Source organism: Protobothrops mucrosquamatus, unplaced genomic scaffold (genome assembly GCF_001527695.2).
Source record: "Protobothrops mucrosquamatus isolate PMUCROS unplaced genomic scaffold, P.Mucros_1.0 scaffold880, whole genome shotgun sequence".
Classification (NCBI taxonomy): Eukaryota; Metazoa; Chordata; class Lepidosauria; order Squamata; family Viperidae; genus Protobothrops; species Protobothrops mucrosquamatus.
The window spans coordinates 669,697-686,692 of record NW_015387134.1 but is presented as its reverse complement, the minus strand read 5'-3'; the positions used below and the strand labels follow the sequence as shown (position 1 = coordinate 686,692).

Sequence of the window (16,996 nt, the reverse complement as noted above, 5' to 3'; positions counted from 1 at the left end):
GGGACCTGAATTCCCAAAGCGGTTGCTAAGTGAATCGGGCCCGGTTTTAGGACCCTGCCACAGCTGTTAAGCGAATCATTGCAGTTCGGTAAATCACACAGTGGTTAGACAAGTCCGGCTTCTCCCGTTGACTTTGCTGGTGCGAAACTGACCAGGAAGGTTGCAGATGGCAATCACGTGTCCCTGGGATGCTGCAACCATCACGAATACATGGAGTTTGATGATGTGGCCGTGGAGGATGCTGTGATTGTTGTAAGTGTGAGTAACCGAGGACTATCTGTCAAGTATTTCCAATAAGAAACAGCTTCTGGGTGCATGTCTGGAGTGTTAGTCCCACATCAACAGGAGAAATGCAACTGAACAAACAAGAGAAGGGATCGTGCACAGGGCCACATTCTCCTGCAGGAATGGCTGATTGGTGGGAGGATCAAGATGCCCTACCATAAAAACGCTGAGCGCCAAAGAATGGAGGCCCTTGAACTCTGGTGCTGGAGAAGACTCCTGCGAGTCCCCTGGACTGCAAGGCGATCAAACCGGTCAGTCCTAGAGGAGATCAACCCTTACTGCTCTTTAGAAGGCCAGATCCTGAAGTTGAAACTCAAGTACTTTGGCCACCTAATGCGAAGGAAGGACTCACTGGAGAAGGGCCTAATGCTGGGAGAGATGGAGGGCAAGAGAAGAATGGGACGGCAGAGAATGAGGTGGCTGGATGGAGTAACTGAAGCAGGAGGCGTGAGCTTAAAGGGACTCCAGAAGATGGTAGAGGACAGGAAGGCCTGGAGGAACGTTGTCCATGGGGTCGTGATGGGTCGGACATGACTTCGCAACTAACAACAACATCTGTCAAGTATTTCCAATAAGAAACAGCTTCTGGGTGCATGTCTGGAGTGTTAGTCCCACATCAACAGGCTGGTCACATGAAAGACCCACAACTAATGATTGTAAGGGGGGGAGGCTCCATTACAGTCATATGTCAAGGAATAGAATAGAATAGAATAGAATAGAATAGAATAGAATAGAATAGAATAGAATAGAATAGAATAGAATACAGCTGGAAGGGACCTTGGAGATCTTCTAGTCCAGCCCCCTGCTCAAGCAGGAGAGCCTATACCATCTCAGACAGGTGAATGTCCAGTCTCCTCTTAAAGATCTCCAGTGATGGATTGCCCACGATTTCTGGGGTAAGCTGTTCTTGTAAATTACTACTTGTAAATCCTTAAGGCTTGTGCTTAGCACGTATCTTCTTTTACAGGCATGAAATCCTTTAAGCAATTTGTTTATGGCCAAACACGAAAAACACAGCAGCACCAAAATCTCTATTGTGCTTTGGCTGCAATGTGCATAATAAAGCAGATGGCAAGTTTGTTTTAAGTGCACAGATGGTCCTCGAGTTAGGATCACAATGGGACTCAAAATCTCTGTTGCAAAATGAAACATGCATTAAGCGAATTTTGCCTCATTTTACGACCTCCCTTGCCATCGTTGTTAAGTGAACCACTGCAGTTGTTACGTCAGCAACACAGTTGTTAAGTGAATCTGGCTTCCCCATTGACTTTTGCTTGTCAGGACGTCGTAAAAAGGGACACCGCAACCGTCATAAGTACGAGTCAGTTGCCAAGCGTCTGAATCTTGATTGCGTGACCCTGGGAATGCTGCGTGTGAAAAACGGTCCTAAGTCACTTTTTTCGGTGCCATTGTAACTTTGAATGGTCACTAAATAAACTGTTGTAAGTCGAGGATGACCTGTATTTGGGGAGGGGAAAACACTTTGTTTTATGAAAAGAAGCGAGGGAGTTTCGGGAGACGCATAACCAGGCAATTCCCAGGCTTAACGCTGGCTTTAAGATCCGCTATCCTGCAGAAGTCATCAGAATGCAAAAGATGACTTTCTGTCAACAGGGAGCAGAGAGACTAAACGGGACTGTCTGTTCGGTATGCCAGGGCTTGTTAGTGGCGCGAAATGGCACAGGGTGCCTGGCGTGTGTCTGTTTATCCCAGGCATAGAGCGAAATTCCTTCAATTAATATCCAATTAACCATGGCAGAGTAACGGGCAGGGATGTTCCTTCATGGAGCTCAACCTCAAGTATTTTTCTAAGCCCCCCTTCCAGCTGCAGAGCTCAACAAGTGATATCCCATCCGACTTGTGACACTTCCAGACTTTGGTATATTTTTAGACTTCTTTAGATTAGAGCTAAAGTCAATCAGGAAAAAAATATCCCCTTCTCCAGTTTCAGATGTTCTACTGTGCCGGGGGTCGGTAGTTTTCAAATCTGCTGCTTGCGTTCTCTTGCTGTGACGGGCATGTAGTAGTTCTGGAGACGGAAAGGGGATGTTACAGGTGGTCCTCAACTTACAACTGTTTGTTTAATGACTGTTAATTGCACAGCGGGCGATCTTCCTCCCAAACATTTCAGAAGGAAATAATAGCTTTGACGGTTTATCTTTATTTTAATGTCATAAGCAATTTTGTTCCAGAGAACTTTTTTTGAAATTTTGCTGGGGTGTCTTGGTAAGAGGGATGGATGGATGGAAAAAGGAAAGGCCACTAACAGAGATGTGAGATTGAAAAAAGAATGCCAGGTGTCAAAATGCAATTGTGGAGAGAGATAACAAGCTTTTTGGTGCTGCTTACAAGGAGAGCACAACAACCTGCATGCAGAGGTGGGATTCAAATAGGTGAACAACCGGTTCTCTGTGTGGAAGTCTATTCTGGGCCTGGGCAACAAAAAATTAGCTACCGGTTCTGCCGAAGTGGTGCGAACCGGCTGAATCCCACCCCTGGTTATGACCATTTTTCACAATTACGACTGTTGCAGCAGCCTGTGGTCACGGGATCTCAATTTTGGATGCTCAGCAACTGACTCCTATGGCGTTCTGGAAAAATGACTGTCCAGTCTTTTCTTGAAAACTTCCAGTGATGGAGCACCCACAACTTCCAGAGGCAAGCCGTTCCACTGGTTAATTGTCCTGTCTGTCAGCAAGTTCTAGCTTGCTTCTCTCCTTAATTAGTTTCCATCCATCCGTTGCTTCTTGCCTTGCCTTCTGGTGTTTTGGAGAAAGGAGGATCCATTTGACTGTTTTCTTAGCTAGTCATGCTCCTCTCCAGAATCTTCTCCAACACCAAAGTTCAGTTGTATCAGTACTGTTTCTACCCTGCTTCTTCAAAACTTATGTTTAATTTGGGCAAAAATGAGAGGATTGCAAAAGAGGGATGAGAACCATATTCAATTGCCAGTAACCTCTATGGTTAAAAAAACAACAACAGCCAAACTCAGCCAACATGGGTGAGGTAGCTACTATTCCAGTCCAGTACCGCCTGCACATCAGCCAATCAGCTTAAATGAGTTGATTGGAGCTGAGAAACAGAGCCAGGAGAAAAGAAATAGATTCCATGGAACTTCTGGAGATCTTCCAAGCTCATCTTCCATCAGAATGTTCCTCTGCCTCTTCCCACGTCTACACTACAGTCCTTGACTAACAACCTTTCATTTAGTGACTGTTCGAAGTTACAATGGCACTGAAAACAATGACTTACAACCGGTATTCCTACTTACTCACAGCATTCCCCACGGCCACGTGACCAAAATTCAGGTGTTTGGCAATTGGCCTGTATTTATGATGGTTGCACCATCCTAGGTCATGTGATCACCTTTTGCGACCTGCCCATCTGGCTTCCGACAAGCAGAGTCTATGTGGGAAGCCAAATTCACTTAAGGGCTATGTGATTCCCTTTAGTGATTCATTTAACAGCCGTGGCAAAAAAAGGTCATAGAATGAGGCACATTGCTCTTAATGGCTTTGCTTAACATTGGAAATTCTGGTCCTGATTGGTGTCATAAGGCAAGGACTACCTGTACAGTAAAAATAGGGTATCTGCTCTAAGACCGATCTTGCACAGATGTCATTGGCTGTATTCACGAAATGCACCAATCCAGGATTAAGGAACCATGGTTTGCAAAATGAATGATAAACCGATTCCACAGGTTCGGCTCAAGCAACACACAGAGAAGCCAACCCCATCACAAGCTTGTCTGCCTCACACATCCAAGCAGGTTAGCTCACGTTTACAGAGCTTTGCAAATTCTCTACAAAAAGTGGGACATAGACATAAATAGCAAAAAATGCATCAATAAATATTTTTCTTTCTTGTTTTAAAAAAAATTCACCTAGGAGAGAACCGGAATTTGTTCCCAAAGACCACTTTCTCAAAAAAGAAAGAAAGAAGAAAGAAAGAAAGAAAGAAGAAAGAAAGAAAGAAAGAAAGAAAGAAGGAAGGAAGGAAGAAGAAAGAAAGAAAGAAAGAAAGAAAGAAAGAAAGAAAGAAAGAAAGAAAGAAAGAAAGAAAGAAAGAAAGAAAGAAAGAAAGAAAGGAGATAGAATAGAGAAATTCCCTAAAGATGGGCTCCAGCACAAGTACGAAAGCTCGGAAGAGTAAACCTCTGATCCCAGTGACTGATCCAAATTCGATGTTGCATCATTATCCTGGGACACGTATATTTGCCTTCATTCGAAATGTCTTGTCTGTTTCTCACAGCCAAAACAAAAGCTGTGAAAATTAAATGGGCCTGTTTTTAAGGCGTCCCAAGACCCATTTGTCACTTTTCCTAGCGAACTCAAATATAGTTGGGGGCAAACTGATCCAAGCAGACGATAGGCGAATTTTTATTTATTTGTTTGTTTTGTTTTTTGTTATCGGAAGTATTTTTGCTCCTATGGCTTAAAGTAAAGTACTGTGCAAGCTAATAAATAAATAAATAAAAAATAGAATTATTATTGTATAATAAACATATAATATTGTAATTATTATATGTTCTAATAATTATTGTTATAGACCATAACTCTAATTAAAATTAGATTTATGATCTATGACATCGTTTTGTTGATTGTATGGACACGGTGAGCTTCTGCACCTGAGACAAATTCCTTGTGTGTCCAATCACACTTGGCCAATAAAGAATTGAATTCTATTCTATTCTATTCTATTCTATTCTATTCTATTCTATTCTATTCTACAATGTCTATTCTATTCTATTCCATTTTCTATTCTATTCTATTCTATCCTATCCTATCCTATCTTATCATATCCTATCCTATATAAAAATTGCCCTTTGGCTTGGTTTTTATGAAAATGCCAGTCAAACAAGGCACAATCTAAAAGGTTAGATTTAAAGCTCAGCAGATAAACTCACCTGTTTGATGTCTTCGTTCCTTGGAGGTGTCGGATCCAGGAAAGAAACTCTGAAAGTTTCTTGTGCCTTTTTCCAACTTCCCAACGCAGAAATGCTACGGGAGGCCTGTCATTCGTGAGGTCACAGCCAGCCCCCAATCTGAGAGAGGCGGATTCAGACTATTTGGGCAAGAGAACTGTTGAATGCTGAATTTATTATCTTCCCTGCCAAATAAAATGAGCATCCTCTTTGGACTGCATCTGCCCCCTACAGGAAGACAGGGGACATTGCAAGAGCATCTCACCCAGTATGCTATACAGCAGGGGTCACCAACCTCCAGTCCATGGACCAGGACCGGGCCGTGGCATGCCAGCAACCGGTCCGCACAAACAAGCAAAGCCCATCTGCGGGGTGCAGGCAGCACACAAAACCACACACCCTCCGGTCCATGGAAAAACCTCTCTCCACCGAACCAGTCCCTGGTGCCCAAAAGGTTGGGGATCTCTGCTTTACAAGCATGGCTATTGTAACTATTGGCTGCATTTGCCCTTAACACTAAGCTAGCAATTTAAGGATGGTTTAACGCCCTGGCATTGCCTAGTTCAGGGGTCCCCAACCCCCGGTCCGTGGACCAGGCCGCGGCATGCCAGCAACTAGTCCGCACAAACAAGCAAAGCCCCATCCATGAGATGCAGGCAGCACACAAAACCAATCACCCTCCGGTCCGTGGAAAAACCTCTCTCCACGGAACCGGTCCCTGGTGCCCAAAAGGTTGGGGACCTCTGCTATACAGGTAGTCCTGGACTTACACCAGTTCATTTAGTGACCGTTTGAAGTTACAACGGCACTGAAAAAAGTAACTTATGGTTGTTTTCCCACACTTATGACCATTGCAGCATTCCCATGATCACGTGATCAAAATTCAAAGGCTGGACAACTGGTTCATATTTATGACAGTTGCAGTGTCCCAGGTTCATGTGATCCCCTTTTGCGACCTGTACGGCATCATAGAAACCTGTCATATTTTATGGATGTCCCTCTAAGGCAGTGATGGGGAACCTTGGCTCTTTTATGACTTGTGGATTTCAACTTCCCAGAATTCCTGAGCCAACCATGCCAGGAAGTTTCTCCTTAATTCTAGGTTGCTTCTCTCTTTGTTCAGTTTCCAACCATTGTTTCTTGTCCTGCCCGCTGGTACTTTGGATAAACTGCTTTCCATAAAAACAGCTTAAAATAGTTCAATTGAAATCCATGGGTTAGGAATTGGGGACTCCAGCATCAGTTTAGCTCTGCCCTCTAGTGAGGGCAGTGGTGTTGCTTTTTATGAAATATGGCAGTTCTTTCTTCCACAAATGATTTCATATTATGATTTTATTCAATCTCAGAAAGCGTCTGGCAGCAACTTTTCCAGCCTATCACCTTTGATTAAAAGGCGTCAGCTTTCACAAAAGCTGATGTGTTTTAATCAAATGCGTTTGTTGGAGAAGGTGCTAGCAATGTTTTCCAACCTTTGCAATAACTTGGGTGATGATGGCTTGGGAATGCATGTGTGTATCTTCTTTCACAGCCCCTCACTGGCTATTTCCTGAACAGCAAAATAACTCAACATTGCACTTGCATCCTGGTTCTCAGTAGCCCTAAATCCTGCCTTTTTGCAATTAACAGGGTTTGCATTCAAAACCTCCAGACTCACCTTGCAGGCCACAGCGACCACCACAGGCTACACCAGTATTTTCCAAACTGAACAACTTTAAGAGGTGTGGACTTCAACTCCCAGAATTCCCTATCCCGCAGGAATTCTGGGTACTGAAGTCCACACCTCCTAAAGTTTGCAAAAGAGGCCCAGTTTGAAAGACCTTGCTAAGTTTGAAAAGAAATCTCGGGATAGCTTAACACCCCGTGCATTTGGAATTATTATTATTTTGCAAAACTAAACCAAATCCTCCTGTCGTAGAGATAGGAAAGACAAACGAGTGGCTTGGATTACATTCATTTCCGGGCCCGATGCGACATACGCAACGGGAAGTGGAAGACTCAGCCCCAAAGCCCTCGAAGCACTGAAAGGAGAGCTGCTTGGGGATCTCCTTTAGGCAGAAGTGGTCACATAAACCCCCTACAGGATTTCAAACAACACGATAAATGCTTCCCCTATATTTTTTTTTTCTCCTGCCCCGCAAGGTCCGTTGGGAACCGCTAGTGTTTCTCTCTCCTCCTTGCACACCTACGAACGAACCTCTTTGGAAACAGAGCAGAGGCAGTGGGAAAGCCGCACGCCACGCCCTTCCCTTGCCCGTCACAAAAATGGCGGCCGGGGAATCACGCTGGCGTCAGGAGCCGCTAATGTGACGCAGCGGCGTTGCTATGACAACGGAAAAACGGACGCGGCTGGTGAGTTGGGTAGCGGGCAGATGGAGGGGACCGCCTCGGATGCTCCTCTTCCTCCAGCAAGAGAGGAAGGGGGCAGTGGAGGGTGCCCCCCCTAGTCGAGCTTCTGACCCCGTGACCCTTTCTGGACTCACTGAGTGAAGGCAGAAAACAGCTGTAGTAGAGGTGGAGTAAAGCTGTAGTAGAGGCGGAGTAGAGTTGTAGTAGAGGCGGAGTAGAGCTGGAGTAGAAGAGTCCCTTGTCAGTGCCTGCAGGGAGCACCAAACAAAGCAACCTGGGGACTAGTTGGGCTTTCTTGGAGAGATCCAACCATAATTCTCCATTGCAAGGTCTACATCTTAGCTTGAGGTCCCCATGCTTTTAAGATCAGGGTCCTCATTCCAACCTCATAGGGCATTTTGGAAGCAGAGGAGCCTGACTTAGTTAGGGAGGCTGAGAATGAGATGGGACCGATTGGCCAGGTTAAGTTAGAGCTTAACTGTGGTTTGTTGCATCAACTGCAGTTGGTTGGGTGCCCAGTATGCCAAAGCCATACCTGACTGGCTCTAAGGCATCTTCTCTTGTGTTAAGGTTTTTTTCTCTTTATAATTCCTTCTTTTTATAGTGAGCCGCACAAGGTCACTCTGCAAATTGGGCAGCCATTTAAGAAAGAAAGAAATAGAATGAATAAACTGCTAGCTTTAATGACTTCCGTTCTTACAATATTCTAAGCTTGCTTCCAGGGAAACTCTAGTACAGGATAGAGTAAGAACCCAGCAGTCGTGGCTTGGCTGATAAACTGTGATTTGAAAGTCATAGTTGGATTACAGGGAATGAATCTTGCAGAGATTAAATAATGTACTGTATACTGCCCAGAGTCTCTCCTTGAGTTAGGTGGACAGTCATCTAGAAATGAGATTTATAAATGGACAGAGAGATTAAAGATAGATAGATAGATAGATAGATAGATAGATAGATAGATAGATAGATAGATAGATAGATAGATAGATAGATAGATAGATAGAGATAGATAGATAATGGATGGATGGATGGATGGATGGATGGATGGATGGATGGATGGATGGATGGATGGATGGATGGATGGATGGATGGACAGTCAGACATATGTGGTGTTCTTCATATATTGGACCACATCTCCTCAAAACCTTTGCCAGCATGGAGATTTCGCCTGGGAATCTGGGACCCCAGAAGCTCACTTGCAGGATTTTGAGCTATTGTTTCTTCCTCCGCTTCATTTACCTGGCAGGATATGGAGAAATTTAGGGGACTAGAAGCTAAAACATAGGAAGAACGGTTGCTGGAATTGGGTATGTCTAGTTTAATGAAAAGAAGGACTAGGGGTGACATGATAGCAGTGTTCCAATATCTCAAGGGTTGCCCCAAAGAAGAGGGAGTCAAGCTATTCTCCAAAGCGCCTGAAGGACAAGAAGAAATGGATGGAAACTAGCCAAGGAGGGAAGCAACCTAGAACTAAGGAGAAATTTCCTGACAGTTAGAACAACTTGCCTCCAGAAGTTGTGAATGCTCCAACACTGGAAGTTTTTAAGAAGGGACTGGACAGCCATTTGTCTGAAATGGTATAGGATTTCCTGCCTGAGCAGGGGGTTGGAGTAGATGGCCTGCAAGGTCCATTCCAACTCTATTATTGTTGTTGTTGTTGCTGTTGTTAAATATAAGGAAGAATGGGAGGCAAGTCAAGTGATAAATAAACAACTCTTGATTATTATTTATTCCTTGTCTTCTCTTCTCCTTAGGCTCTAGCTACCTTTCTATACCAAGAGATTCTTCCTTCTCATGGCGGGTTCACCTTCCTTTCCTGTTGAACCACCGGGGAAGACCGTCAGCATCACTGTGCTGGAGGGCCATGACTTGGTAATTGCCCTCTTATAGTTCACACTGGAATTCCTGGATTGAGGATCATCAGAGTGCATCACCTAGCTGAATGCCTATCATCCCAGAATGTTCAGGTTTTTTAAATCAGTACAATTAAAGGGCATAATATTTTACTAATTGAACCACATATTAATATCTTATTTTCCAAGGCACTTAAAAGCTGGTTACTGGCTTCTGGATTTATTTTCTTTGAGATTACTGGTCCCATCTGTAATTGGTTTGGGATGCCAATTGCCTGAGGAAGAAAAAACATTAAATTGCTTGAAAGCAGCTTTCTCATTAAAAAAAACAACATTTTGTAGAGAAAAGTAAAAATTAGTTTTGCTCTGGGAGGTGACGCTACCACTTGTCCTGTCCTCAGTGTTGTGGTCTCTCTTCTGTAGAAAGGCCTCAAAGGAGACAGTCCGGTTACATTTGTGCGCATTGAGTACAATGGCTTCGTCCTTGGTGATTCCCCCAAAATGGATGCCTCTGCGGAAGGATACGTGAAGTATAATTTCACCACCTCTTTTGACAGCCATCCTGAAGGGTTCCACACCTTGGATGATATTGCCCATAAACCTGTGATATGTGAGTAACACTACCTCTGCTCTTTAACTTTAACGGCTGAGAAAGAATACAGGTAATCCTCAGCATGCAATCATTCATTTAGTGACCATTTGATGTTGCAATAGCACTGAAAAAAGTGACTTACAACCGGTTTTCATACTTAGCGACCGTTTCAGCATCCCCACGATCACGTGATCAAAATTCGGACGCTTGGCAACTGGCAGGTATTGGTGACGGTTGCATTGTGCTGCGGTCACGTGATCACCCTTTGTCACCAGCCACCTTCCAACAAGCCAAGTCAATGAGAGAGGTCCGATTCGGTTTACGACCGTGTGATTCGCTTAGCAACCGCAGTGATTTGTTTGGCCACTGTGGCAAAAAGAGCGTAATGTGGAGCACAACTCGCCCAACCACCGTCTCGCCTAGGCAACAGCAATGTTGGCTTCCATTGTGGTCGTAAACTGAGGACTACCCATAGGTCCTTTTCGTTTTGCTGAGGTAAAAGTATCTGTTGCGGGTGATGGCATTCAAGTGGAAGCACCGCCGGTCATTGTCAGGGATGCTTCTGTTTGAATTTGTGCACTGAGAAGATTCTAAGTCTAGCGATCATCCACTCAGTAAAATTAAAGTAATACGAGTAGTCCTCAACATACGACTGGTTTGAGGTTAGGACAGATCCAAAAAAGAGGGCTTATGACCCAGATTTGAAGATCTGAGAGCTGGCTCCCCTCCATAATCACGTGACTGAACTTCAGGTGCTCAACAACATGGCTGCTTTTGCGGCCATTTGCAGGGTCCTGTTGTCATGTGATTTTTACAAGGGTTTTGCTGGAAACTGGTGCTTCCATTTTCTGGCAATACTGTGCCCCTAAGCAAACCACTGTTTTGCTTTATGACCACCTCAAACAACATTGTAAAATCGGGTTGGTCACGTGATTGGCATGTTTTATGACCATGACATACAGCTAGAATGGGCAGGCTCCCTTACGGTCATATGTCGAGGGTAACCAATAAATGCTTTGCACCCAAACGTGACAGCCAGCCTTACAGACTCCAGTAAAGCACATGTGTGAAGCTATGGTAGCTTATTCAACAAAGGCTGGTTAAAAGAAATGGTGGCCTACCGCACTGGTGGAATAAGAGGCGTGTGTCAGTGGTGAAAAGGTCATTGCTCCTTCTGAAAAGCAGTCGGGTTATAAAGTGCTGCTGTATTATAGAATAGAATAGAATAGAATAGAATAGAATAGAATAGAATAGAATAGAATAGAATAGAATAGAATAGATCTGGAAGGGACCTTTGAGGTCTTCTAGTCCAGCCCCCTGCTCAAGCAGGAGGACTTATACTGTCTGAGACAGGTGAATGTCAAGTCTCTTCTTAAAAATCTCCAGTGATGGAGCGCCCACGATTTCTGGAGGCAAGCTGTTCCACTGGTTGATTGTCCTCACTGTCAGGAAGTTTCTCCTTAATTCCAGGTTGCTTCTCTCCTTGGTCAGTTTCCAACCATTGTTTCTTGTCCTTCCCTCTGATGCTTTGGAGAATAACGTGACCCCCCTCTGCCTTGTGGCAGCCCCTCAGATACTGGAATACTGCTATCATCTCCCCTATTTCTTCTTTTCTTTAGACTGGCCAAACCCAAGTCCCGCAGCCGTTCTTCGTATATATTTAGTCTCCAGGCCTTTGATCATCTTAGTTGCTCTTCTCTGATTTTTTTCCAAGGTCTCAACATCTTTTTTGTGATATGGTGACTAAAATAGGCTGCAGTATTCCAGGTGTGGTCTTACTATCTTATTGCTATGATTGAGTGGTTTTTTATGCTCGGTTTCCCCAGTCACTGTGATTGAAGTCTTGCCAAAGGAGAAGAAGCAAAAAGACGAAAAAGTGGTGTCCCTCGGACAGGCCGTGGCGGACCTTCTCCCTCTCCTGCAAGGTGAGTGAAAGAACAAACCTGTGCTGGATTGTCGTCTGGAACTGCAGAGAGTGAAGAGGCCAGGGAGCTTGGACTGTCTGGTAGGCAGGAGGAGGGCAAAGATGGACCCTCCCTAGCAGTTCACAGAGTGTATTTAGAACAGGTGGTCCTTGACTTACGACAGGTCATTTGGTGACCGTTCAAAGTTACAACGGCACTGAAAAAAGTGACTTATGGTCATTTTTCACACTTGCAGCATCCCCGTGGTCACGTGATCAAAATTCAGATGCTTGGCAACTGGTTCATATTTATGACAGTTGCTGTGTCCTATAGGTAGGTAGGTAGGTAGGTAGGTAGGTAGGTAGGTAGGTAGGTAGATAGATAGATAGATAGATAGATAGATAGATAGATAGATAGATAGATAGATAGATAGATAGATAGATAGATAGATAGATAGATAGATAGATGATAGATAGATAGATAGAGGTTGAGATAGATAGATTAAAAGAGATAGATAGATAGATAGATAGATAGATAGATAGATAGATAGATAGATAGATAGATAGATAGATAGATAGATAGATAGATAGATAGATAGATAACCTTTATTGTCATTTTTTACTGTGGGCACAAAGGCACACATTAAAAAAATGAAGTTTAGTTGCTTGGTCTCAAAGTGCACATACATAACACATTTAAACATAATATATACAACATATGTATAGAGCTACATCCTTACATATAAGAACATATAAATATTAATTACTGTCCATCTTGAATACATAACGGAAAGAGGAAGCTTTAGAGTTCACAAGGTTAATACTGTACGGAACAAAACTGTGACTGAATCTGGATGTTCCGCTTCGGATACCACGGAGCCCCCTCCTCCCAGAAGGTAACAAGGAAAACAGGTTGTGGAGAGGATGTGTAGACAATCTTACGGACGCTGCTCATGTGCTATGTCCTCTTTTCTCTGCAGGATTGTGTACATTCAGTGCAACACTTCCCCTGTATCCATTGCCTGGTTCTCCTCTGGAGGCCCTCCGAGCAGAAACCAAGGTATTTATTTTTTTAACAAAAAGGAATATAGAGATATGCTTCCCAATTGTAAATCCCCTATCTTAGAGGGGACTTGGAAGTAGTTTAGGTGGAATAGAGGGTAAATCATTGAAATTTGAATGAGATCTTCAACATTTATTGTAAAAAAAAAAAATTAGTAGAGTGCTTGGAAATGTAATTGTGTCATTCTCAAAAAAAAATAAAAAGCTTTTGTTTCTATATAGGGCCCCCCGAGTCTCCATTTAGTAATAATAAAATTTAATGAAAAGGGATCTAGACACTAAACTATGAACGACTGAGAGAACTAGGCCTGTCTAGACTAACAAAAAAAAAAGACTAGGGGGAAAATGATAGCCATCATCCAATACTTGAGGGCCTGTCAGAGAGAATTAGGGATCAACCTATTCTCCAAAGCACCTGCGGGCAGGACATGAAATAACGAATGGAAGCTTATCAAAGAGAGATCCAACCAAGAATTAAGGAGAAATTTCCTGACAGTGAGAATAATTAACCAGTGGAACAGCTTGCCACCAGAAGTTGTGGGTGCTCCATCACTGGAGGTTTTCAAGAAGAGATTGGACAGCCATTCTTCTGCAATAGTATAGGGCAGGGGTAGGCAACCTTGGCTCTTTTATGACTCGTGGACTTCAACTCCCAGAATTCCTGAGCCAGCCACGCTGAGGGGAAAGGGAGAGGTTTCCAAGCTGAGCCATGCTGGCTCAGGAATTCTGGGAGTTGAAGTCCACCAGTCATAAAAGAGCCAAGGTTGCCTACCTCTGGCCTAGGCCTAGGCCGCTTTATGACTCGTGGACTTCAACTCCCAGAATTCCTGAGCCAGCATGGCTCAGCATGGAAACCTCTCCCTTTCCCCTCAGCGTGTCTGGCTCAGGAATTCTGGGAGTTGAAGTCCACGAGTCATAAAAGAGCCAAGGTTGCCTACCCCTGGTATAGGGTGTCCTACTTGAGTAGGAGGTTGGATAAGAAGACCTCCAGGATCCCTTCCAGTCTTGTTATTTTGCATTCTCTCATCTTGTCGCTGAAGCTCCACAAATACAAGTGCGCTCCTTATAAGGGACTTAGCTAAATCTTCCATATTTAACCATGGGTCCAGTGGCTGGAATCTTGTGTGTGTTTACTTCAGTGCCGTGGAGGATAAGCCCATACTCTCTTTCTTGTGACAACACTTTGTGTATTGAATGATTGCTATCATGTCTTCTCCTTAGCCTTCTCCTTTAAGCTGAACATCCCAAGTTCCTCTAACTCAGGGGTCCCCAACCTTAGCAACTTTAAGACCTGTGGACTTATAACTCCCAGAATTCCCCAGCCAGCATTAAGCCTGCTTTGATTTTGCAGTGTTCCATCGATGTCTTAGTATCTGTCCAGGAGAGCTTATTGACTCAAAACCAGCTGTCCGAAGGCAACCTGCTGAGAGTGACCGTAGAAGCTCTCTATTCTGCCCCCGAGGCATTTCTCTTCACAGGCCCCCAATATAATTACATGCTTGGCTTCCAGGTGCCAGCAGTTGGTGAGGTGAGTTGCTGAAATCCCACATTCTTTTATTCCTTTTTTCTCCCCGTCTGTTTCCTTTGCCTTTCAGTCTGGCCAATGTTGCTTTTCATTATCAGCCCATCTAAAATATAAGATGTGCTGCAGGTCCCAGTAGAAGCACATTGAGCTCCTGAGAGACATCAAAGGTTAAACTTCATGGCTTCAAGGTTCTGATTTGAACCCTTCACCGGCTATGCCTGATCGAACTTATTTCCCCAGGCTTTTACTGCTCTTCTAGGAATTTGGCTTTTGAGTTGAAATAATTCCGTTAGCATATCTCAGTCAATCGTGCATTGTGTTAGTAACTTGGTCTTTCCATAGTCTCTCTTCTGAGATCCATCTGAATTTAGAAATGAAGCTACCTTGATAGAGTTAATTAACTGTGATTCTCCAGATCCAGGTTTCATGCACGTCTGGAAGGGATGAGCTTGGTTAGGAAACAGGGCCTAATAATTCCGTGGCCTCCATGCCAGACTGATATATCCTAATTTAGAGAGCAACCTTTGTAGAGTTAAATCAAATAAATAAATAAATTACAAGTCAAAAATTGGATTCATACATTGTCTTAAATCAAAACGGTTTGGTTTAAGACGTGAACTGGATATTATAATTTGCAAACCCTGGACAATTAGTGATGCACAAAACTTGAAGCCAGCTCACTGTGGCTTATTCTGTGATGTGTGAACTCAGAACCTGCGTTCATGAAGAGCAAGGAAGAACCAGCATGAAAATGTGCTCGTGGTACTAAACTTACGTTACAGGTAAGAGGTTTTTCCATTTTCTTTGTAAAAACAGGAAAAAATGGAAACTTGCCTCACATACATAAGAAGCTCCTTGCAAATTAAAGAGCCCATATAAACGTTGGTTTAGGTAATCCCCCTTCTGTAGCTATTTTAGAGGATGTTTTTCCAAAATGTAACCCTGTCCAATTTATTTTCATTATGGAATGGCTGAGTTCACAGAAGACATTTAACCTGAAATGAATTCAGCCCTTTCTGAGCTTCCATATGAATAATCTACTAACTAAATGGGTTGCTCCATGCCAGCACCAAGCAAAAACAAAAGTTTGAAGTTCTGGGTGAATAGGTTGTAAGAATGCAACTGCTAGCTCTTTATCACTGTACCGGTATGAATGACTTGTTAACTCTGTGAATTCAAGGATTTTTGTCCTATGACCTTTCCAGAAAGAATGTCCCTTCCTGTTCAAGAATGGGACCCTGAAAGGTGGTGGTGAGAGAGAAGCTCTGCCTCGGCCCAAGAAGTGGCCAGTGGCCAACATTTTAGCCCCTGCAGGACAGAACATCCCAGATGCTCTCATTGTCGGTGGGGCCTTTGAGGAGGAAGATGGAGAACTGAATACTCCAGAGGTGAGTATGGCAGAGCTGGAGAAGCAGATTCCTTAGAACAGGAGTGGTGGTCCTCCAGATGTGGGTCAGCTACAATTCCCAGCTCTCTTCTCCTTTGGCAATATCAGTGAGAGTGTAGCACACGGGTAGTCAACCTTGGCTCTTTTATGACTCGTGGACTTCAACTCCCAGAATTCCTGAGCCAGCTAAGCTGGCTCAGGAATTCTGGGAATTGAAGTCCATGAGTCATAAAAGAGCCAAGGTTGACTACCCCTGGTGTAGTATCAGCATCAGTCCCAGTTGCCACCTGTTCCATCTACCTGGGCCTATAAAAACTAGTGTACTAGATCAGATCAATGGCTTCTTTCTCCCTAGAGTCCTTTTCCTCTAGCAGCTAAGGATAAGCATAGATTTGGGTTGATTATGATATTCATCCCATTGTGGGTTCCATTGTACAAAATAGGCAGTATCAGTTGATGGCAAGCTTCTTCCAAGGCCTGGTGCCCCCTATCATTCTTTATGTTATTTCTTCCTCAGAAGAAAGACTGTCCCTGCTATTAGTTGTTCTTCTTCTTACTTTTTCTGTCTCGTGTTATTTTTTTCACCTAGTCCAGTGGTGGCGAACCTATGGCACGCGTGCCAGAGGCGGCACTCAGAGCCCTCTCTGTGGGCACGCGCACCGTTGCCCCAGCAGAGTTCGCCAGAGTAGTGAGCATGTGGCGTTTGGACAGGGCAGGAAGTGAGCAAACAAGCGGCGTTGGCCCCCCGGGGATGCCCCAGAGATGGCGAAGGACTGGCACCCTCCGCCCTGGCCCCGGCCACACTCACCCAGTCTGCCGTGACCACTGCAGCCATGCCCACCCAGTGGGCCACGCCCCTCTGCCCCCCCCCCGAGGGCACCACAATGCTGAAGCAGCCCTGGCACTTTGCAATAAATAAGTGGGTTTTGGGTTGCAGTTTGGGCACTCGGTCTCTAAAAGGTTCGCCATCACTGACCTAGTCCATCAACAAATACTGGTTCCAGTCTATTTTCTTGATTTGTTGAACTCTAGATCTGAACAGACTGGGTTCTTTTCTCCCCCTCCTCCTCCTCCTCCTCCTCCTCCTCCTCCTCCTCCTCCTCCTCCTCATTCCCTTCT

The 16,996-nt window shown here is 44.2% G+C and overlaps 1 protein-coding gene across 1 annotated transcript in view; it reads left to right on the top strand.

Moving 5' to 3' along the window:
• The first annotated feature begins 9,349 nt into the window (after positions 1-9,349).
• The window catches only part of CFAP70 (cilia and flagella associated protein 70), a 37,407-nt gene continuing 29,760 nt past the window's right edge, over positions 9,350-16,996 (top strand). Inside the window, exons 1-6 of the mRNA XM_029284740.1 lie at positions 9,350-9,427; positions 9,832-10,018; positions 11,827-11,925; positions 12,884-12,963; positions 14,317-14,493; positions 15,696-15,878. Coding sequence (XP_029140573.1) covers positions 9,350-9,427; positions 9,832-10,018; positions 11,827-11,925; positions 12,884-12,963; positions 14,317-14,493; positions 15,696-15,878 — 804 coding nt within the window. The remainder of the gene's footprint in view (positions 9,428-9,831; positions 10,019-11,826; positions 11,926-12,883; positions 12,964-14,316; positions 14,494-15,695; positions 15,879-16,996) is intronic.